The 23,086-nt window shown below is 39.3% G+C and overlaps 1 protein-coding gene and 1 long non-coding RNA gene across 2 annotated transcripts in view; one reads left to right on the forward strand and one right to left on the reverse strand.

The window, feature by feature from the left end:
- Positions 1 to 17,738, forward strand: part of RBM17 (RNA binding motif protein 17) — a 29,898-nt gene extending 12,160 nt beyond the window's left edge. Inside the window, exons 4-12 of the mRNA XM_084868714.1 lie at positions 2,555 to 2,721; positions 5,080 to 5,177; positions 7,331 to 7,387; positions 9,453 to 9,594; positions 12,819 to 12,970; positions 14,260 to 14,333; positions 15,013 to 15,111; positions 16,197 to 16,269; positions 16,397 to 17,738. Coding sequence (XP_084724840.1) covers positions 2,555 to 2,721; positions 5,080 to 5,177; positions 7,331 to 7,387; positions 9,453 to 9,594; positions 12,819 to 12,970; positions 14,260 to 14,333; positions 15,013 to 15,111; positions 16,197 to 16,269; positions 16,397 to 16,500 — 966 coding nt within the window. The 3' untranslated portion in view covers positions 16,501 to 17,738. The remainder of the gene's footprint in view (positions 1 to 2,554; positions 2,722 to 5,079; positions 5,178 to 7,330; positions 7,388 to 9,452; positions 9,595 to 12,818; positions 12,971 to 14,259; positions 14,334 to 15,012; positions 15,112 to 16,196; positions 16,270 to 16,396) is intronic.
- Positions 1 to 23,086, reverse strand: part of LOC311614394 — a 119,157-nt gene that overhangs the window by 52,899 nt on the left and 43,172 nt on the right. The gene's annotated exons all lie outside the window — the stretch shown is intronic.

Here is a 23,086-nt window from a genome sequence, read left to right on the forward strand (position 1 = left end):
GAAATCAGTAATTTTTATGCCAATTTGTGTGTGTGTGTGTGTGTTTTAAAAATTATATTTTTATTGATTTCAGAGGGAAAGGGAGAAGGTAGAGAGATAGAAACATCAATGATAAGAGAATCACTGATCGGCTACCTCCTGCATGCCCCCTACCGGGGATTGAGCCCCCAGCCCCCAGGCATGTGCCCTTGACTGGAATCGAACCTGGGGCCCTTCAGTCCGCAGGCCGAACCAGCTAAGGCTATTTTATTCTCTGTAGCATTTAAAGAAGGATGGCTCATTGTTAAACTTAGCAGGGTTTTTTGTTTGTTTTTAATATTTTTATTGATTTTAAAGAGGAAGGAAAAGGGAGAGAGAGAAACATCAATGATGAGAGAGAATCATTGATTGGCTGCCTCCTGCATGCCTCCTACTGGGGATTGAGCACGCAATCCAGGCATATGAGCCAAACCGACTAGGGCAGTGGTTGGCAAACTCATTAGTCAGCAGATCCAAATATCAATAGTACTATGATTGAAATTTCTTTTAAGAGCCAAATTTTTAAAACCTAAACTTCTTCTAACGCCACTTCTTCAAAATAGACTCGCCCAGGCCTTGATTTTTGTGGAAGAGCCACACTCAAGGGGCCAAAGAGCCATATGTGGCTCTCGAGTTGCAGTTTGCCGACCATAGGGCTAGAACAAAGGATCTTCTTACATTAGTTTTGTGTTCAAAATGAAATACATTTTACAACCTTTCTGCCTTTGATAGTATTGGGCAGTGTGCCTCCTGGAAGAGATGCAGAATGGGCACTCAACAATACTAGTCCTAAGCTATGTTTGTTTTAGGTGCCTGTGGAGACCAATTAAAGCCTCTTATTTTTAGGGATAAGAAAACATGGAAGAAGAAAGTATGGAGGTTTAGGAAATTTAGGCTGTACATTAGATTGGAGCTTCTTAGAACCAGATAGGGATCAAGAACACCAACCTAAGGTAAAGCCCCATTTCTAATCATGTATCTTCTAGTTAGCTGTACTGTCTGCCTTTTGTCTTTCTGATTTCTTAGTTAAGACTACCTCTTTTCTTTCAAAGAGTAAGAAGCTCCATTTCCAAAAATTTAAAATATATATTTTATTGATTTTGTACAGAGAGGAAGGGAGAGAGATAGAGAGCTAGAAACATCGATGAGAGAGAGTCATCGATCAGCTGCCTCTTGCACACCCCCTACTGGGGATATGCCTGCAACCAAGGTACATGCCCTTGACCGGAATCGAACCCGGGACCCCTCAGTCCCCAAGCCGACGCTCTATCCATTGAGCCAAACCGGTCTCGGCCCATTTCCAAAAATTTAGAAGAGAAATGCATAATCTATCATCTGAACCTGATATCTTAGTGGACCTTAAAAAAAGTAATGCGCCTGGCCAGTGACCTCAATGGTTGTCAACCTAGGAACCAAGAGGTCATCGCACATGCCCAGGTTGCAGGCTGGATCCTCAGTAGGGGGTGTACAGGAGGCAGCCGATTCATGTTTCTATCTTCCTGTCCTTCTCCCTTCCTCGCTTGTTAAAAAAATCAATAAAAACATATGTAAAAAAAAATTAATGAAAACATGAAGAGAATGACATCCATCTGTGTCATAATCGGCACAAGAAGTGCTGTCTACCAGGGAAGGGGTGTATTCCAGAGCATTTCAAAAAGCCCAAGAGGCCCTGCACTGTGTTAGAGAGCATCAGCCCAAGCACCTATAGGTTTCAGGTTAGATTCCCAGTCAAGGGGCATGTACTTGGGCTGCAAGTTTGGTCAAGGTGCGTGCAAAAGGCAACCAGTCAATGTGTCTCTCTCAGATCAATGTTTCTTTCTCCCCCACTTCCCTCCTTCCCTCCACTGTCTCCTCTCTCTTTTACTCTCTAAAAAAATCAATGGGAAAAATATCTTCAGAATATTAATGACCAAAAGAATGATTGTTTTTTGTTTAATATATTTTATTGATTTTTTTTTTTGCCCCCCTCCCTCCCTCCCACACATCCCCTCCCTCCCCAAAGTTTTATGTCCATTGGTTGTACTTATATGCATGTATAAAAATCCTTCGGTTGATCTATTATCTCCCCCAGATCTTCCTCCCCTCCCCACTGTAATTTGACAGTCTGCTTGTTGATTTACTGTCTCTATATCTATATTTTGGTTCATCAGTTTATAATGTTCTTTATGATTGTTATTTATGGGTTATTTGGTTTTTAAGTTTTCACTGAGATATATAAAAACAGAAGTATTCATTGTATACTATAATCAAAATTATTACTTAAAAGTAGTGGCAGTTTGGAAATTTCAGAAAAGTACCATAGGATATTTATGGAATTAATACTGAACTAAATTCATTATCATGGTTTTGTTGCTACCTGGTGAGTTGTGTGACCATCTCAAGTCATTAAACCTCCTTAGACATTTGTTCCCTCATCTATAAAACAAAGGAGGCATGTAGATGTCATCAAGTCTCCTTCCAACCCTCATATTCTTTTACTTGAATTCTAAAATTTTAAGACATGAGAATGATACCTTGGTATTTTTATCTTCCTCAGGATCCTGTACCCAGTGGATTTTCTGCAGGAGAAGTTTTGATTCCCTTAGCTGATGAATATGATCCTATGTTTCCTAATGATTATGAGAAAGTAGTAAAGCGCCAAAGAGAAGAACGACAGAGACAGCGGGAGCTGGAAAGACAAAAAGAAATAGAAGAGAGAGAAAAGTAAGGCTTGTTTGGATTCGGGGCTATTTTATATTTGAAATATTTATTAGAATGTTAGTGAATGAACTTCGTTGCTGTCTGTAAAGATGGAGTTAGTTTTTATGAAGTTAGTTTTTTAACATCTCAGCATTAAAACAAAAAACATAGTCTAGAGGAAATTTCATGTATAGATACAGAAAACTTAAAAGTATGTATTTTGGGTGAGTTATTAGAAAAGTACTTTAGAACAACTTTAACCTGATGTTGAACAATAGTTTCTTTCCTTTGCTATGACTCTTCAATAGTCAGCTATTCAAAATACTTAAATTGACCCTGGTGACTGTGGCTAAATTGGTTGACCCTCTTCCTATGTACCAAAAGGTCACTGATTCAATTCCAGACCATATGCCCTGGTTTCGGGTTTGGTTCCTAGGCCAGGTGTGTATGGGAGGCAACTAGTTGATATTTCTCTCTCACACTGATGTTTCTCTCCCTCTCCCTTCCTTTCTCTCTTAAAAAAAAAAAAAAAATTCAATAAAAACATTAAAAAGTAAGCTGATATAAAAAAAAAAAATCACAAACTAAAAATAAAATACTCAAATTATTATATTTTTAACTATTTTTGTGCCAGATGGAAATTTTTTAAAACATACATCTTTTAAAAATATTTATGTAAATAAATAAAATATATTTTTATTGATTTCAGAGGGGAAGGGAGAAATAGAAACATCAGTGATAGAGAATCATTGATTGGTTACCGCCTGCATGCCTCCCCTACTGAGGATCAGGACACAACCCCAGCATGTCCCCTTGACCAGAATTGAACCTGGGACCTTTCAGTTTGCAGGCCAACACTCTTTATCAACTGAGACAAACCAGCTAGGGCAACACATGCTTCTTTTATTTATTTATTTTTATAATATGGGCAATAAGGCCTGGCTGTGTGGCTCAGTGGTTAAGCATTGACCTATGAACCAGGAGGTCATGGTTTGATTCGCAGTCAGAGCACATGCCTGGGTTGCAGGCTCAATCCCTCGTGTGGGGCATGCGGGAGTCAGCCGATCAATGATTCTCTCTCATCATTGATGTTTCTATTGCTCTCTCTCTCTTCCTTCCTCTGCGAAATCAATAAAGTTTAAAATAAAAATATGGGCAATAAGAATGTGTTTGCATTTCTTCTTTGTAAAATATTGCATATTAATTGTTAATAGTTTATAAAATATGCCTGGCTGGTGTGACTCGGTTGGAGCATCGTCCTGTACTCTGAAAGGTTGTGGTTTTGATTCCTAGTTGAGGCTTGTACAGGAGGCAACAGATGGATGTTTTGTTCTCTCTTTTTTTTTTTTTTTTTTAAATATATTTTTATTGATTTTTTACAGAGAGGAAGGGAGAGAGATAGAGAGCTAGAAACGTCGAAGAGAGAGAAACACCAACCAGCTGCCTCTTGCACACCCCCTACCGGCAGTGTGCCCGCAACCAATGTACATGCCCTTGACCAGAATCGAACCTGGGACCTTTCAGTCCGCAGACCAACGCTCTACCACTGAGCCAAACCCGCTTCGGCTGTTCTCTCTTTTTCTTTCATTCTCCCTCCCTCCTTCCATGCATCTTGTTTTCCCTCTAAATATCAATGAACATGTCATTCTGTGAGGAAAAAAATGTTTATAAAATAGTAATACAGTATTTCTCATTATTTATTGAATCATTTTATGTAATGAAGGCATGTTCTCGAGCAGCAATTTTCAACCCTTTTCATCTCATGGCACACAAACAAATTACTAAAATTTTGTGGCATACCAAAAAAATATAATCTGACAAAATATGATTGGCAAAAAACAGTAGATATAATTTTGATTCACTCACACCAGACTATTGCATTGTCTTTTTTCTTTCTTTCTTTCTTTCTTTTTTTTTTTTTTTCTTTTTTTTTTTTTTTTTTTTACATTCTAAGGGAAAAGAGGTTAGTGCCCTTGACTAAATAGTCAGGGATTGCTTTTTTAAAAAATTCTTGTGGTATACCAGTGGGCTTCTCACACACTGATTGAAAATTGTTCTAGAGAATTAGAATTGTTAAACTATTACCTATGTTGATATGCTTTAAAATTGAAAGAGGTAAATACCAAGTAAACTTTTGTCTTGCTACTTATATAACCATTAAATGTGTTCAGTTCATCTTCTGGTTTTTCTCACTTGTCATACTTGTGCTACTTTAGTCTTCAATCAGTTGTTTTCGCACAAACCCCTCTTTCCATTAATAGTTTAGTGTGAAAGAGAGGATTTGGATATTTTCTAGCTAAGATAAAGTCAAGGTGATGTCCTTGAGTTCACATCTCTAAATTGGCTCATCTGTAATGAATATGAGTTCTTTTATTATCACAGGAGGCGTAAAGACAGACATGAAGCCAGTGGGTTTTCAAGGCGACCAGATCCAGATTCTGATGAAGATGAAGATTATGAGCGAGAAAGGAGAAAAAGAAGTAAGGCATGAACATAAATATTTTATTTCCAACATGGTGCAATTCCACTATTTGCTTTTCATATTCAATTTGATACAGTTCAGTTGACATTGATTTAGGTAATTTTCTTTCTGGAATTCCAGCAATCCACATTTGCATAGTCTTTTTTTTTTTATTTATTCTTTAATAAAACATTTTTATTGATTTCAGAGAGGAAGGCAGCGGGAGAGGAAGAGAGAGAGACACACACACATCAACGATGAGAACCATGGATGGGCTGCCTCCTGCACGCCCCACACTGGGGATCGTGTTCTGACCTGGTTCGCAGGTCAAGGCTCCACGCTGAGCCACACCTGCCTGGCTGGCTGTGTTTACATTTAAAACGCCCCCTTGTCTGCCTGCAGAGCCTGGCGTGGAAGCAGACAGCGATGAGAAGTCAGTGTGTGGTACACTCAGAGCCGTTAATGAGGAGTTTTGTAGCTTTTCCTCAGAGGCTCATGTAGAGAGACATGGTCGTCCTTGAGAGGGAGTCACTTCCTCCTTTTTAAATCCTCACCAGAGGATGCTTTTCCGTTGGTTTTTAGGGAGAACGGGAGAGAGAGGGAAAGACAGAGAGCAGCATTGATGGGAGAGAAAACATTGGCTGCCTCCTGCATGACACATTTGCATAGTCTTAATTTGTATTACATTTTTATGACTATTCTCTTTTGAGCTTCCCACCCATTTTCAGTAGATACTTTGAGCATAGCTTGAAATATATACACATACTTTTCTTTACTTGTAGCATAGTCACACTGACCTATTCTCTGTGTCCAGCTTCATTGTTGTTAAGCATTGAATGGACAAAGCATTTGTTTCCGGAAAGTTTGTCGCTGACATGCATGAATCTGAGGATATCATTTAGCTTCCCTGGATGTAGGTTTCTTTCAACGTCATCTGAAGAGCAGGAAGATAGAGAATTTGAACTAGTTAATAAGGCCTCTTGTAGTTCTAAAATTTTACAAGCTGAATTATAATTGAGTTAAGACTAAATCCTTAGTGATTACTAGACAGTTAAGTGTTTGTTCTTGGGAGAATGAAATGTTTCTTATTTTAGCTTCATCATGCTCGCCCTCAATTGCCCCCCCCTGCCTGCCTGATTGCCCCCAACTGTCCCCCACTGCTGGCTCAACCCCAACTGCCCCTACCCTTTGCCAGTCAGATCACCCCCAACTGCCCTACCCTCTTGGCCTGATTGCCCCTAACTGCCTCTGCCTTAGCCACGCCACCATGGCTTTGTCTGGAAGATCTCTCAGTCTAATTAGCATATTACCCTTTTATTAGTACAGATTCTAGGGTTCTTAAATGCCTACTATGAAAAAATAATTGTGTTTGTCTGGTTTTTTCATTTTCTACATTTTTAATCCTAGATTCAGATATTAAGTTCTTTAGATATTAGCTGGAGGGATGAAGTAGCAGTTCTATCTTCCTCCCTTCCTCCTTTCTTCCCTCTGTTCTCCCCTCTCCTCCCCCTCCCCCTTCCTTCTCTCTCCTCCCTCTTTCCTTCTTCCCCTCCCTCCCTTTCATTCCCTCCCCCTCCCCGCTTCCTCCCTCCTTCCTTCCTTCCTTGTGGGATAGGACAAATTATGGGTAAGTATGGAACTTGGTTGGAACGTCTAAGAAAGAATCTCCGAAAAGTCTGGGCCTCTCGGGGGCCCTGCCTTTACTTTTCCAAACAAGTCTGAGCCCCCAGGTGTTTACTGGAATCTTTATGTTTAGTCTTTAGACACCCTTGCTTAAAGGACACTGCAGATGGGTTTTATCAAGGATACTGAGAAAGGATATCCTACTGTTATCTCAAGGATATCTTGCTAATAGTATCTAGAAAGGATACCAGGGGATACTCTGCTGATATCTCAAGTATACTCACCCTGCTGATAGTATCTAGAAGTTAATTTTAGTTCAAGCTGTTGCTACAATAAAAGCCTAAGGAGGCAGGTGAACAGGGCTGTTTGGTTTTTCAAGCCAAGCAGTATCTTAGCGCTTTCTTTCACAGAAATGTGTGTCAAACTAATCATTTGTTCGTCGCTCATGGTCTGCCAGTCAGCCCCGGTAACAAATGGTATATATCATAGTCTTTGAGAGTCGGGCATCTGAAACGTTTCTTTAATCAGAGGAATTTTATATTTTTGCAGGTATGGGCGGAGCTGCCATCGCACCACCCACTTCTCTTGTAGAGAAAGACAAAGAGTGTATGTATCTATGTCTCCCCTTCTTTTATTTTGATACAAATCTTTAACCCAGCCATGGCCAGTCTTAGCTCTATCAACCAGGTTTCCTGAATATAAAGGGAAATTGCCCCAAAGCCTGTCCTCTGGCCTGAACCCTGAGGCCCAGTGTGGATCCTTGAGACTGCTGTTCCCTTTCATTACTTATACTTTAGAAGTTTTAATGCCAGGCTCTGAGACTTGGGTTTTTATACAGTGGTGTGCTTTCTTGTTGTTGTTTTAATATACATTTTTTAAAATATATTTTATTGATTTTTGTACAGAGAGGAAGGGAGAGAGATAGAGAGTCAGAAACATCAATGAGAGAGAGTCATCGATCAGCTGCCTCTTCCACACCCCCTACTGGGGATATGCCCGCAACCAAGGTACATGCCCTTGACCAGAATCGAACCTGGGGCCCTTCAGTCCCCAAGCCGACGCTCTATCCATTGAGTCAAACTGGTCCCGGCTGTTTTAATATATTTTTTACTTGTTTATAGTATTACAAATATCTCCTATTCTCCCTTCCCTTTATCCCCTCCTCCCAGCTCCTATCCCCCTACTCCCACCCCAGGTTTTTACTACCCTATTGCCTGTGTCCATGAGCTATGCATATAAGTATATAAGTTCTTTGGTTTATCTCTTTTCGTCCTACTGTTGTTAAATATATTTTATTGATTTTTTTTTTTTTTACAGAGATGAAGGGAGAGGGAGAGAGAGTTAGAAACATCGATGAGAGAGAAACATAAATCAGCTGCCTCCTGCACACCCCCTACCAGGGATGTGCCCACAACCAAAGTACATGCCCTTAACTGGAATCGAACCTTGAGTCCGTAGACCGACTCTCTATCCCAGGGGTCCTCAAACTTTTTAAAGTGGGGGCCAGATCACGGTCCCTCAGAGAGCTGGAGGGCCGGACTATATGAACTACTAATTCCTACTGTAACACCTTGGCTGCGCTCACTGCCCAAAAAACCTGGCATGCAGGATCAGACTCCCCTGTGGGCTGCATGTGGCCCGCGGGCCGTAGTTAGAAGACCCCTGCTCTATCCACTGAGCCAAACCGATTAGGGCTACTGTTGTTTTTAAATTCATTTTGTCTTCTCCAACATTTCATATTTGGAGTTAGGCTAAAACAATAATAGCTCCTCCCTCAGTTTACAATTTGTGTCCTCAGTGTTTTAGAGGCTGTTAGTACATGACCTTCCACAAGGTGGCAGTACCTTCCTGATTAGATTTTCAGCCATTAGTTTTGATTTCATCTCACAGGTTGTATGCTTTCACTTTCCTTGCCAGAACACCCCACCCGCTGTTTCTTCTCCCAGTGATCTGTTCTAGGAATTGAACTTTGATATATCATCTAGGTCATTTTCCTATCCTTTGGGTTGGACCATACCTAAACTATCCCAAGAAAATATAAACATCCCTAATGCTTTTTAATACCTGTTACACTATTTATGTTATCTTTTTAAAGAAGATAATTTAAAAAGTTTTGTTAAATATCTTTTGTGTAAAAACACCTAGCAAACCATAAACCCAATTGAAACCAGTCCATTTTTTTTTTAAGCTTCCTTGTTGAAAATTATTGCTATAGCTAGGTTTGAAAATCACTGCTCTGGTACATGGTCCATAAACCCAGTGATCTTTATTTTATGCTAGGCTAATGAAATAGATTAGAGTCCAACGACAGGTATACAAGATGCTATGGGAATCAAAAGAGATTTCATTTGGATCTGTCTGGAACATACAAAACTCTTAAGCATTCAGATAAAAATTGTCATTTAGAGTACTGTTAAAGGATAACATTTTAGTACGGTATAAAAAGGACATTTAAGATAATAGCTGGAACAAAGCTAAAATTAGAAAAATAGTACTGTGCCTCTATAATTTTTAAAAGCCCTATAGAAGCTATAAAATGGATTTTGTTTTTTCTCTTTATAGTAAACTAAAAATGTCAGTTAAATTAGTCCAAAATAACTGATTTATACAAGTGCAGTTTGGAAATTTTTTTGTAGTATTTTGGTAAACCTATTTTATTTTTATCCAATAGTACCCCGAGAATTTCCTTATGAAGAGGAGTCAAGACCTCGTTCCCAGTCTTCTAAAGCTGCCATTCCTCCCCCTGTGTATGAGGAGCAGGAGAGACCCAGATCTCCAACAGGCCCTGGCAACTCCTTCCTCGCCAACATGGGGTAATGGTTCCAAGCGCTGTCGTCTTGGCTGGTGTAAGGAGGACGGGACTCATTGTGAAGGGTTGGCAGCCCTTTCAGTATATACAGCTTATTTGAAAGTGAGGGCATTCTGCAATTGTAGGAAGATGCTTGGTGTGTTTAGTCACACAGTGTCATTCTTGAGAATATGAGTAACATGGAGGGCATTGCAGCACAATGCTATCATATTCAATACCAAACAAAGCCTTCAGATGTAAGTTTCAGATGATTTAGTTGCTGAACATTATATTCTCTAGGTAGAAACAGTTTCTCATAATTATTTACATATATTTTCAAAACATTTGCAAGTAAAATGTGGCTTAGGAATTATGACTTATACTATTTCCAAAAGGTAAATGACATCTTTATTTTTTTTTATAAAATGGCCATTTGCTTTAAGGTCATGGTTCTGTACCTTTGGCTCTAAAAACTTAAGTCATTCAAACTATAATTAGACTGTTTGCCTGCATGTAAAAATCAATTTTAAGATTGACTTTCAGGTGTGGCTTGTGGAATTTAAAATCCCCACTGGATTTGCTGTGCATTTTGGTTAAAACATGTTTTATGTTTACTTTGTTTCTTTCACGTAATGAGAGACTATCAAATGAAACTGCGTTACACTAAGGCCTTTGTTCTATGTTCTCTTCTGCCTATGATAGAAATATTGTGACCATAAGTAATCACACTGATCAGCCCTCGCCTATGAGCATATACTTTGATTCTTAGAGCCCTTGAGAGGTGACTATTCAAGAGTTGGAGTAAATGGCTGGGGTTCCCGCATTGCTAGAGATTTTGAGTTTCTGACCTTGGGATCCATTTCCCAGACTTGTGTTCTCTATGGTAACTATTAGCCAAGGTTGGCTATTAATTTAAAATGAATACAATTTAAAATGTTGTTCCTCAATCACTGGTCTCATCTCAAGTGCTCAATAACCACACAAGGCTAACAGCTACCCTATTGGTCAGTCCCCGTCAAGGTCCATTGGGCTGCTCTAGAATGTATGCTGGAAGGTGGATAGACATGAAACTGTTGTGTTTTTTCCTGCTGATGATAAAAATTGCAATAAGTAAATATCTTACTGAATCCCTTTTTAAACAGGAATTCAGTCTTTAACTTATGCTGGATAAAGATGTAGTGTAGTGCAATTGAGCAGTTTCAGTCTTTTTAGTCCTAGAACAGTTTCAGATGAAATTTTAAAGGAAATCACATAAACATGAAGTAATGTAGGTGTAATTCTAATTGAAGCAGGGTTTTGTGGTTCAAGCCTTGAGTAGCAGTGGTCACTGGGGACACTCTTGAGACCTGTGAGGCATCCCCAAGTGCAATAGGTATTAGAGAAAGAGCAGTGAACTGAGAACGAATTTTGGGTCCCAATTTCAATTTTACTGTTAATACCTATAGAAATAACTTCTAACATTATGTCTTGTTTTTGTTTCTAATCAGCTTTAAGCTAGTCTAGTTGGCTAATCTGGGCTTCAGTTTATTTTCCCATCGATTAAGTAGATGATCTCTAGGATCTCTTTATAAAATCTGTTATTGTAAACTCTATTTAAAAAAATGCAGTAATTTCCATCATGAAACTATACTTTTTGACAGGCATGTTTTAATTTTTTTATTTTTATGGCTTTAAAATAATTTTTATTTTTCTATTGCAGTTGACATACAATATTATATTAGTTTCAGGTGTATACCCCAGTGATTAGATATTATGTATTACTAAGTGATAACCCCAAAAAAATCTAGGACCCCTCTGACACCATACATAGTTATTGAAATATTATTGACTATTTCTTATGCTGTACTCTACATCTCCATGACTATTCTGTAACTACCAATTTGTGCTTCTTAATCTCTTTACCTTTTTCACCCATTTCCCCAAATCTCTTCCCATCTGGCAAAAAGTTCTCTCTCTATATATATGTATATCTGTTCTGCTTATTTATTTTGTTCTTTAGATTCCACATATACCTGTAAGTGAAGTCATTATATGGTATTTGTCTTCCTCTGATTTATTTCACTCAGCACAATGCCCTGTATGTCCATCATGTTGTTGAAGATTACAAGATTTTATCATTTAACCCAATTATTGATAGTTACTTATTGCCATTTTATTCATATATATATTTTTTTCTTTCTTTTCTGAAAGAAGACCCTTTAACATTTTTTGTAATACTGGTTTGGTGGTGATTAACTCATTTAGCTTTTTCTTGTCTGGGCAGCTCTTTATCTGTCCTTCATTTCTAAGTGATAGCTTTGCTGGGTAGAGTAATCTTAGTTGTAGATCCTCGCTTTTCATCACTTTGAATAGTTCTTACTAGTCCTTTCTGACCTGCAAAGTTTTTGTTGAAAAATCAGCTGACAGTCTTGTAGGAGCTTCTTTGTAGATAAATGCTTTTCTCTTGCTGCTTTTTAGAGATTCTCTCTTTGTGTTTAATCTTTGGCATTTTAATTATGATGTTCCTTGGTGTGGGTCTTTTTGAGTTCATCTTGTTTGGTGTTCTCTGTGCTTCCTTGACAGGCACATTTTAAAAGTAAATTGTGGTCATAAGACACATCAATGAATGAAATCTGAAGAACAATATAAATATAAACAAACAAAACAGACAGATTCATAGATATGGAGAACAGACTGATGGTTGCCAGAGAGAAGGTAGAAAAGGTAAAGGGATTGAGAAGTACAGATTGGTAGCTACAAAATAGTTATGGGGATATAAAATACATCACGGGAAATATAGTCAATGATATTGTAATAATTATGTGTGGTGCCAGGTGGGTACTGAAAATTTCTGGGGAACCACTTTGTAAAGTACATGATTATCTAACCAATGTGTTGTATGCCTGAAACTGATACAAAATAATATTAAATGCAAACTGATTGAAAAAAAATATTTCTATAGCAGTGCAGAACACATAGGAACGCTAATGTTTTGTAACAGAGGTACTGGGGAAATTTCATTAGAGAAACTAATATTTCCCTTACCTTAAAGATAATCTCAGGATGTCCAATATTTTTTATATATCTTTCATTCTGAACATCCCCACAACTTCATCTAATGGCCTGTTGTTAATTATGTGTGACCTCATCAAAGCCCTTGTAGAATTTCTATTATCCTTTCCAGAAGGAAAGTGTTATGATATAAAATTCAATTTATGCTATAGCTGATGACCTTAAGTGTAAAGGACCTTCCTCTTTTCTTCTTCCCAGTGGCACTGTAGCACATAAAATCATGCAGAAGTATGGCTTTCGGGAAGGCCAAGGTCTTGGTAAGCATGAGCAAGGGCTGAGCACGGCATTGTCGGTGGAGAAGACAAGCAAGCGAGGAGGCAAGATCATTGTGGGCGAAGTCACAGAGAAAGGTGGGTCTTCCCCAGAAGCAGTGAGAGATGCATTCTAGAGGCAGAGGACTGGCCTTGAATAGAATAAGAGAATTTCTGATTATGATGCATTCCAATTCTGTGTTGTGGTTCATCATCTTTATTTGTTCAGAATAGATGTAGAGATAGGAAGGCCCATAGGAGGAAAGATAATGACTTTGGCAGAAAATGAACAGTACCCAAGAAAATAAGTTCATGGCTACTTCTACAAGGCAAATAATCTTGTTAAATTGATAAGATCAGAGTTATGTGTTTTTGTGTTTTTTTTTAAAATATGTTTTTATTGATTTCAGAGAGGAAGGGAGAGGGAGAGAGAGAAACATCATTGATGAAAGAGAATCAAAACATCATTGATGAAAGAGAATCATTGATTGGCTGCCTCCTGCATGCTCCCCTATGGGGATCGAGCCCACACCCCGGGCATGTACACTTGACTGGAATCGAACACAGGGATCCTTTAGTCCCCAGGCCGAGCCAAACTGCCTAGGGCTATGGTTATATGTTTATAGCATGAAAGAGCCATATATAGTACATTAGTGATTATATCTGCTATATTCCAATTTGTAAGGGTTTTCTTATTGGTAAATTATGCCTAGTTTGTGTTTTATTTTTGTTTTCTCAGTACACACCTTTAGTAAGTAGCCAGTCATCCTAGAGCCACCCTGATTTGTGGGAATATCTGCAATTACTGCTTATTATATTGGACTAGTGACCTTTGACCACTTCCCAAGCCAAGACTCTCACGTATAAGGGTTGGAATTGATATGCTCTGTTAACCCCTTAGGAAGTGAACTAAGCAAAAATTCTAGGTAACCAGGGAAGCTAAAAATTTCCAGAAATTGCCGGGACCGGTTTGGCTCAGTGGATAGAGCGTCGGCTTGGGGACTGAAGGGACCCGGGTTCGATTCCGGTCAAGGGCATGTACCTTGGTTGTGGGCATATCCCCAGTAGGGGGTGTGCAAGAGGCAGCTGATCTATGACTCTCTCTCATCGATGTTTCTAACTCTCTATCCCTTTCTCTTCCTCTCTGTACAAAACCAATAAAATATATTTAAAAAAAAAAAAAAAAATTTCCAGAAATTACAGTAAAAACCTATATCAAAGTAAAGCATATGCTTCCATTACAGATAGGGCTATATTTTTTTTCTCAGCCATAGCTGATTATCGATGACTCCAGGACATAAGAGGGTTGCTATTAAAAATAAATTATTCATTGTAACTTGAACTTAATGCTATAATATATCTATATCTCATTGTTTGTTTTTCTACAGATGCAGCTAAGAAGTCAGATTCAAATCCATTAACTGAAATACTTAAATGTCCTACTAAAGTGGTCCTACTAAGGGTAAGAAGCCGAAGGAAACAACCTGTTTACCCACTTTGATTTATTGTCACTCCACCCTAACCTATTCCTGTATGCTTTCAGCACCACTGATACCATAATACAGTGTTTACCAAACTTTTGACATATGTGTACCCCTTCTATAATTTTCATAACGCTGAGTACCCCTCGTACTCATGAGAACGTAGAATTAGGCGCATCTAAGCTCGGTGCAGTGCATATCCCCACCAAACTCCGGTGAAACGCGTACCCCCACCAAACTCTTCCCGTACCCCTGGGGGTACGCGTACCACACTTTGGGAAACACTGCTGAAACTGAAAATACTTTTGCAAATGATATTTTTGGATAGACTCCACATAAGACTAATAGAATTTTTTACTAATGATTCTTTGCTAAAGATAATATTTAAGACAATAATGATTGCTTTAAAATATTTGAAATTATTAGATGTTTATCTTAGTCTATCTATTTTGATGGTTGCATAATTGCTCTTGTAAATCTATGGAGTTTAGTGTATATGTTGTTTTTTTTTAAGAAATAATTTTGGGAGATTACAGGGATGAAATTTTCATTGTGTTATTTGAGATGGAGAGAATTTACTACCATAAAATTATTTGTACATCTTATTTATATAATAATAAATTATACTTGATACTTGAATTTTTAAATTTTTGTTTATAGAACATGGTTGGTGCAGGAGAGGTAGATGAAGACTTGGAAGTTGAAACCAAGGAAGAGTGTGAAAAATATGGCAAAGTTGGAAAATGTGTGATATTTGAAGTAAGAGAGTTTTCTTTAGATGTTTATAAACTGTTTTGATTGACAGGTTACAAAACATTTTCTACAAATAGAGATGTGTGCTTGCTTAAATAACATATTGTCTTACTATGGAGGTGACAGGTGTTGGTTATACTTCTCTTACTAATTATAAAATTTTTAAACATAAAAACAAGAAGGACTTCAAATTTTATTTGGAGAAGAAATAAACATTTCATTTTATGATTGAGGTTTAGTTTGATAATTAAATACTTTGATTATAGTATGCTCAGTAGTTTAGTTACTTGGACATGCCTTTGGTTTCATTCATTTGACAAGTATATATTTAGTGCCTCTCATATATCCAATACTGTATTGAGAGCATTGGGGATGTTCTGTGCTCTCAGTGATATGTCGAGTTGAAACAACAAAACAAACACATATAAAAATAGACAATATTTTGTTGCTAGATTCAGTAGTTATTGACTATAAGTACTGGAGTTGAGAAAAGGATTTAGATTAAAAACAACATCGGAAGGATTTGTGACAATATCAGATGCCAGCTGAGCTTTGAAATGAATGGGTAGGATTTGGATAGGTGGAAAAGATATTTAGATTAGGGTCACAGCTTCTGTGACGAGGGATACAAAATGGAATGGTTGGGCATGTTAGGGATTAGCAGGAGACATGTTTACATAGGTGGAATAGGACCATATGCAAGGCGTAGAGAGTATGACAAAGGAATTTAACCTATAATGAGAGGCAGTTAGAATACAAATCTTTTTTTCTTAAATTTCTGCTCTCACTTTTGCTTCCTTTCTATATCATATTGCCATTTGTTGACCATATAATTATTTGTTTACATGTCAGCTGGCTTAGGACCTTTACAAGACCAGACTATTCTACTTAGTTGTGTATTCCCAGTACCTAATACTGTGCCTGTCATAAACAGATCTTCAACAAATTTTTTATGTCAATTTATAGTTATTTCCTTGGTATTTGACATATATGATGATAATTGACACACTCTGATAGAAATCATTAACAGAAGAAAACTCATATTTAGTGATATCTCAAATATCTATCTATTATACTTTCATTTTTTCCAGATTCCTGGTGCCCCTGATGATGAAGCAGTACGAATATTTTTAGAATTTGAGAGGGTTGAATCAGCAATTAAAGGTAAGTTGTACAACTAAATATAAAGATTAAAAAGTTGAAATTATGATCTTGTTAGAATTAATACATGTTCTTGTAATGTCTTAAAAAGAATCTGTATTAACTGACTGTCTTTTTGTTTGCTTTTTAGCTGTCGTTGATCTGAATGGGAGGTATTTTGGTGGACGGGTAGTAAAAGCATGTTTCTACAATTTGGATAAATTCAGGGTGTTGGATTTGGCAGAACAAGTTTGATTTTAAGAACTAGAACACGGGCTACAAGCTGCAAGCTGAGCAGAGAAGAAAAAGGCGACAGCCAGTCTGCATGGCTGGGCACAGAGACTCTTGAAAGGACTGCTAAGATAAATGTTGATTAATCCCTTTTTTATTTTGTGTTTTTTTTTAATATAGTATAAAAATCCTTTAAAAAAAAAACCACGAATATGTGTGCCTCTCTGGTTGTTTCTCTTTCTTATTACCACTTCTGGGTAATTAACTTGTGTTTGGCTAGGATTTCATGATAATTCTCGAGTGTTCCAGTGATACAGCATTTCTTGCACTAAAAATAGCTAGAAAGTTCTGGGATATGGGGTTGTATTAAGTTATCCTTTGCATTTCTTTCATTTTTTTTTTTTCTTTTTTTGATTCTTTTTAATAAAACTTGCAAGTTACTGTAGTTTCATAAATTCTATAATAAACTACATCTTGGCAGTCTGCCAAAGGTGAAAATGTTTGCTTTCTCTAACAGAGAAATTCTTATTGATTCCGGTCGTAGAAAAAAAGTCTTTAAGACCCGAACTATGGTTAAAGAATTGTGAACCTACCATGACCTGTTTGGATGAATCATTTCGATTAAACTAAGTCAGACTGTAGGGTTTGTGATGGACTTAGGATATAGAAATCATGAACCTAGCAATTCTAGCATAGTGTTCAGGATAGATCAGAAATGGCAAGTTAATTCAAAACCTCACGGGTACATTGTAGATGTGTACCCATAATGTTTTGGAAATGGTGGATCCTTGGAGTCACATTGGCAGTAGTGTTAGTTATTATATATATTTTAAAATTTATAAAGTTCAGCCACATCAGCTACTTAAACTGTACTGCCAATTAATATAATTCCATAGTTATGAAAATTGTACCATTGAAGTACAGTGGTATGTGTGGCTTAAAAATTAACAGGACCATGAAAAGAGACAAAAATATTTGGTGCTGGGTTTTATTGCTAGAGCAGGAAGTGTTTCCAGAATATTCTTGTGCCTGTGTTCTGGTCCTTGCTTGCCCGAATATTGCTGAAGGACATGCACCTATGTTGTCTTTCTAGGTTATTGTGACATGAAAGCATGTTGTTACCCTTTGTGGAAAGAAAGCACTCACTATTTCTTTACATTCCATGGACTTGATTTGAAGACCTAAGGAATAATCTAACCCTTTTTAAAAAAGGATTTTCTCATGTTTTTACTTTAACAGAAATAAAAGAATAATGTTTTCTCTTTTGTGGTATTATTTTACTGAGTAAAATTTAATTGACACTTGGTTTTTGTGATAAAAATGCACATATTTTGTAAGATAAGTTGGGTAAAAGATTAAAACATAAAAGGATTACATAGTTGAATACTGAAGAATCAACAGCAGCCCTGAAACTTGAATGGGTCTTCCTATGGACTTAGCTACTGAATAATGCCTTTTTTGGGTTACAAGTACCTAAATGTGCCTATGCTGCATGATTAATATGATAGCTTAGTTTAATTTGTATAAACTCTAATGTTCTTAAAGTTCCAAACTACCTTTTATATCTGCATTATTATTATTTTGTTGCATAATAACATCATTGTTCATTTGCATTTAAGTGGCTTTCCCCAACATTTTCATGAACAACAATCAGAGAAGTAAAATGCAAGTAACTAAGTTTTAGTAGCATGGACACAATTTCGTGAATATCTTTTTCCCCAGTCTTTAATTATTTTTAATTTATCCATGACTGCATTAATTATTTTGCACATTATTTGCAATGAGTTTCTGATATTGGAATAATTTCTAAATCTGCAAAATAGTGCTAGAGAGATTTTAAATTAATGGTCCATTGCACAAAATTCGTGTGTGGGGGGGGCGGGGGGGGGGGCGGAGAGGGAGGGAAGTGTCCCTCAGCCTGGTCTGCACTCTCTCCAATCTGGGACTCCTTGGGGGCAGTCAGATAGTCCTTTTGCAATCTGGGACTGCTGGCTCCTAACCGCTTACCTGCCTGCCTGCCTGATCACCCCCAATTGTCCCCCCTGCCGGCCTGATCGCCCCCAACTGCCCACTCCCAACTCCCTCCCCACCACCAACCTGCTCACTCCCAAACCCTCCCCCCCCGCCAGCCTCATCACCCCTAACCACTCTGCCTGTCAGCCTGATCGCCCCCAACTGTCCTCCCACCCCTGCCGGCCTGCTCACTCCCAATTTACCCCCTGCCGATCTGCTTGCTCCCAACTGTCCCCCTGCCGGCCTACTTGACCCCAACTCTCCCATCCCTTCCTCCCCCCCCCCCCCCCCCCCCGCCAGCCTATCACCTCTAACTTCTCTGCCTGCCTGTCACCCCTACTGGCCTGATTGCCCCAACTGCCCCCCTGCCAACCTGCTCATTCCCAATTTTCCCCCTCCCAGTCTGCTTGCACCCAACTGCTCCTCCCCACCACCCCCTCCCGCCAGCCTGCTCCTAACTTACCCTCCTGCTGGTCTGCTTGCCCCCAACTGCCCCCCCCCCCCCCCGCCAGCCTACTTACCTCCAATTGCCCCCCCACCAGCCTGATCACCCCCAAGTGCCCTCCCCTCATGGCCCGATTGCCACTAAACCGCCTCTGCTTCAGCCCCACCACCATGGTTTTGTCTGGAAGGTCTCCTGGTTTTATTAGCATACTACCCTTTTATTAGTCTAGATGAGAGATGTGGTGCACGAAACTTGAGCACTCGGTGGGGGGGTTACCTCAACCCAGCCTGTGCCCTCTCACAGTCCAGGAGCCTCCATGTCTGAATGACAGTTGGGGAACAGGCGTAAGCTGGCAGTCAGACACCCTCAGCGCTGCCATGGAGGTAGGAGAGGCTCCCGCCACCACCACTGTTCTCTCCAGTCATGAGCCCGGCTTCTGGCTGAGCCGCGCTCCCCTTGTGGGAGCTCACTGACCACCAGGGGGGAGCTCCTGCATTGAGCATCTGCCCCCTAGTGGTCAGTGCCTGTCATAGTGACCAATCATGCCAATTTGCATATTATCCTTTTATTATATAGGATGTGCCACCCCAAGGCTTCAGCTTGGAACAGAGCTTGTACAGGAGCCGTTCTCATACTGGCCAAGGTTGGCACAGTGTAGTTTTTGGACATTGGTAGCAGAGACCTTGTCATCTCATAGTGGCATATATTGTAGTAGGGCCACAAGTGTTGCAGGGAAGTCTTTGGAGCAGTTTCTAGATGTGATTTATTAGTTTTGTTGCTTTATATAAAACCTCCAAATGTGACTGTGTCTGTCTAGAGCAGTGGTTTCAACCTTTCTAATGCCGGGACCCCCAACCATAAAATTATTTTCGTTGCTACTTCATAACTGTAATTTTGCTACTATTATGAATGGTAATGTAAATACCTGTGTTTTCCGATGGTCTTATGCGACCCTGCTAGCGGTTTTCAACCTGTGGGTTGCGACACGGATGTGTTGATGCCAGATTGCATAGGTTCAAATCCTGGTTCAGCTTTTTTTGCTGTGTGACCAGGTGCCTCACTTGAAAATAGAAATGCTAATATTCCTACTTCTTAGGATTATTAGGAGGATTAAACAACTCATACATGCAAAACAGTGTCACAAAAGTGTTGAAACTGAGCCATTGCAAGCTGCAAAATCCTGCAGGAGAGCAATTAAGTCAGACTAAAGGAAAATGGTTTGAAAGCAGTGGGAAGAAAACAAGAGCCTTGCTAAGGGAAACTGTTTGCAACCTGTGTAATCTGAGTGGACAGAGTTGCAAGGCTTAGAGTCTGCTGACTTGAGAAAACCTACCATAATTGAAACAACCAAGGAGCCCAGCAGCATCTATAGCAGGAGTTGAGATTAGAGATTGTGGTTTTATAAACATGGGATTGAAGAAGTTACTTTCCCACTTCAAATGATGGCTTTGAATTGACAATAGCCAGTAAGGAGAGAGAAGGGACTGGACAGAGCCCCAGATACCACGTGCTTCAAGACAATGCTCAGCTTACAGATCATGAGTAAGATCTTTGTGTTGATTTGAGCATGGAATGTGTAGGTATCCTAATTCTTTTTTACCTTTGTATGCTAGGTTATTGGTTAAGGGTAGATAACCTGGCTTTTTAGCTGTAGGTCAGTACCATGTAGGGCCACATGTACCTATCAAGAAAACTGCTTTTCACCTAGATACTTGGGACTGGAAGAGACTTGAAGTCATCTTCCATAGGTTGGGGGTGAGTGCCCTTAAAGTTTATATATGGGGAAAACAATGAATATTTTGAGGGGAACCAGAGAAGTCAATTGTGGTAGACAGCACATATCTCCAAACTCCTCCTCCTCATCTTATGCCTCTCTTCAAAGCTGGAAAAGTTCTTATGTGGAGGTAGGGGAAGCCATGTGCCATTTCTAGCCAATGAAGTGTAAGTGGTAATGTCGGTTACATTTAGGTAGTTTTACAAATACTTTTTACTTTCCTGGTTAAGCCATTTAATGAACTTCAGGTGGTTAACCAACATGCCAAGGATGGTGTGACGAAAGGCCTGGTCACATTAGTGAGGTGCTGCAAAGCCCTAGGTATAACTTCTGGGTGGAGAAACTGAGCGTTGTCTGGTGGTTTCTTAGGCTTGAAGGCAAATTTACCTCTTGCTTATACATCTATCTGCTTCACAAAATGTGTGCAATCAGAAGCAGGGGTTGGGGGGTTTGCAGATAATTAAAAATCACCTATCAGTATAAGACTTTGCAGTCTATATTTTCTCATAGTTTGCTTTTCCTATAAGTAGTTCCTACCTAAGCTAAAAGAGTATTCAGTTTCTTGTTTCATTTGAATTCAATAAGCATTTTTTGTCAATTGCTATATGTATAGGTATTGCTTTTAGGAATAAAAAAGTGAATAAGGTAGTAATCCTTGCTTTCAGAGATTATATTTTAGAGAGACAGACACACAAAGGCAACACAGTACCCGGTGAAACATGCCAAAACAAGATGTGGCTTGACTGAGCTTTTTAGGGTTAATGACAGTTTTTATCTCCAGTCCTAGCATCTGGAACACAATAAGTTGGCAGTAAATCTGCTAAACCTATATAATAAAAGACTAATATGCTGTGTCCAGTCATCCGGTTATCTATTCAACCAATCAAAGTGTAATATGCTAGTGATACGCTAAGGCTTCTCAACCTCTTGGTATGACCTGCACTGACCACCAGGGGGCAAATGCTCCAACTGGTAGGATAGCTTGCTGCTGGGTTCCAACCAATCAGGACTGAGCGAGATGAACCAGCCACACCCTGGAGCCCCCCCGCAGTCCCTCCCCAACTGGCCAACCTTCTGTGTCCCTCCCTGGCCCCAATCATGCACTGGTAGGGTCCCTCGGCCTTATCTGCACCCTCTTGCAATCTGGGACCCCTTGGGGGATGTGGGAGAGCTGGCTTTGGCCTGATCCTGCAGGCCAGACGGAGGGACACAAATTCATGCACCAGGCCTCTAGCATGTATATAGCACTGAGAGCTCAGAGATGACTGAGCAGATTTGTTAGGAGTGGTAAAGTCTAAGGTGGCAATCAAGACGTGATTTTGCTAGGTGATTTCTCTCTTTGTCTTCTGTCCTTGTCATTTTATTTATTTATTTTTTAATATATATTTTATTGATTTTACACAGAGAGGAATTGAGAGGGACAGAGAGTTAGAAACATCGATGAGAGAGAATCATCGATCAGCTGCCTCTTGCACACCCCCCACTGGGGATGTGCCCGCAACCAAGGTACATGCCCTTGACCGGAATCGAACCCGGGATTCTTCAGTTCGCAGGCCGACGCTCTATCCACTGAGCCAAACCGGTCCCGGCTGTCCTTGTCATTTTAATTATCATGTGTCTTGATGTGGTCTTATTTGGATTCCTTTTGTTTGGGGTTCTGTGTGCTTCCTGGACTTGTAAGTTTATTTCTTTCACCAGGTGGGGGAAGTTTTCTGTCACTATTTCTTCAAATAGGTTTTCAATATCTTGCTCTCTCTCTTCTTCTGGGACCTCCATAATTCTGATGTTGGTATGTTTGAAGTTGTCCTAGAGGCTTCTTACACTATCTTCATATTTTTGGATTCTTTTTTCTTTTTGCTGTTCCAGAGGAGTGTTTTTTGCTTCTTTGTCTTTCAAATCTTTGACTTGATTCTTGCAATCCTCTAGTCTGCTTTTAGGTCTCTGTATAATATTTTTTTATTTCAGTCAGTGTATGCTTAATTTCTAGTTGATCCTTTTTCATATCCTTGAGGGTCTCATTAAATTTATTGGCTTTTGCTAGGAAATTCTTGAAAAACCTTATAACCATGATTTTGAACTCTATATCCAATCTTTTGCTTTTCTCCATTTCCTTCAATTGTGGTCTGCCTCTTTGTCTCCACATTTTAGCTGCTTCTCTGAGTTGATAGAGTTGCTTTGTGTGCTAGGTGTCCTAGCAGGGCCCAGTAGCTCAGCCTCTCCAGTTACCTGTGGTGGACACTTTTGGTGCACCCCTTTGTGGACTGTGTGTGCAGTCTTGTTGTATGTAGTTAAGCCTTTATTATTGTTGGTATCACTGTGGGGAGTTGACCTTCAGGCCAATTTGCTATGAGGATCAGCAGTGTCTCTGCTGGGAGGGC

The sequence above is a fragment of the Pipistrellus hanaki genome (genome assembly GCF_964339955.1).
Source record: "Pipistrellus hanaki genome assembly, chromosome: 1".
Lineage (NCBI taxonomy): Eukaryota > Metazoa > Chordata > Mammalia > Chiroptera > Vespertilionidae > Pipistrellus > Pipistrellus hanaki.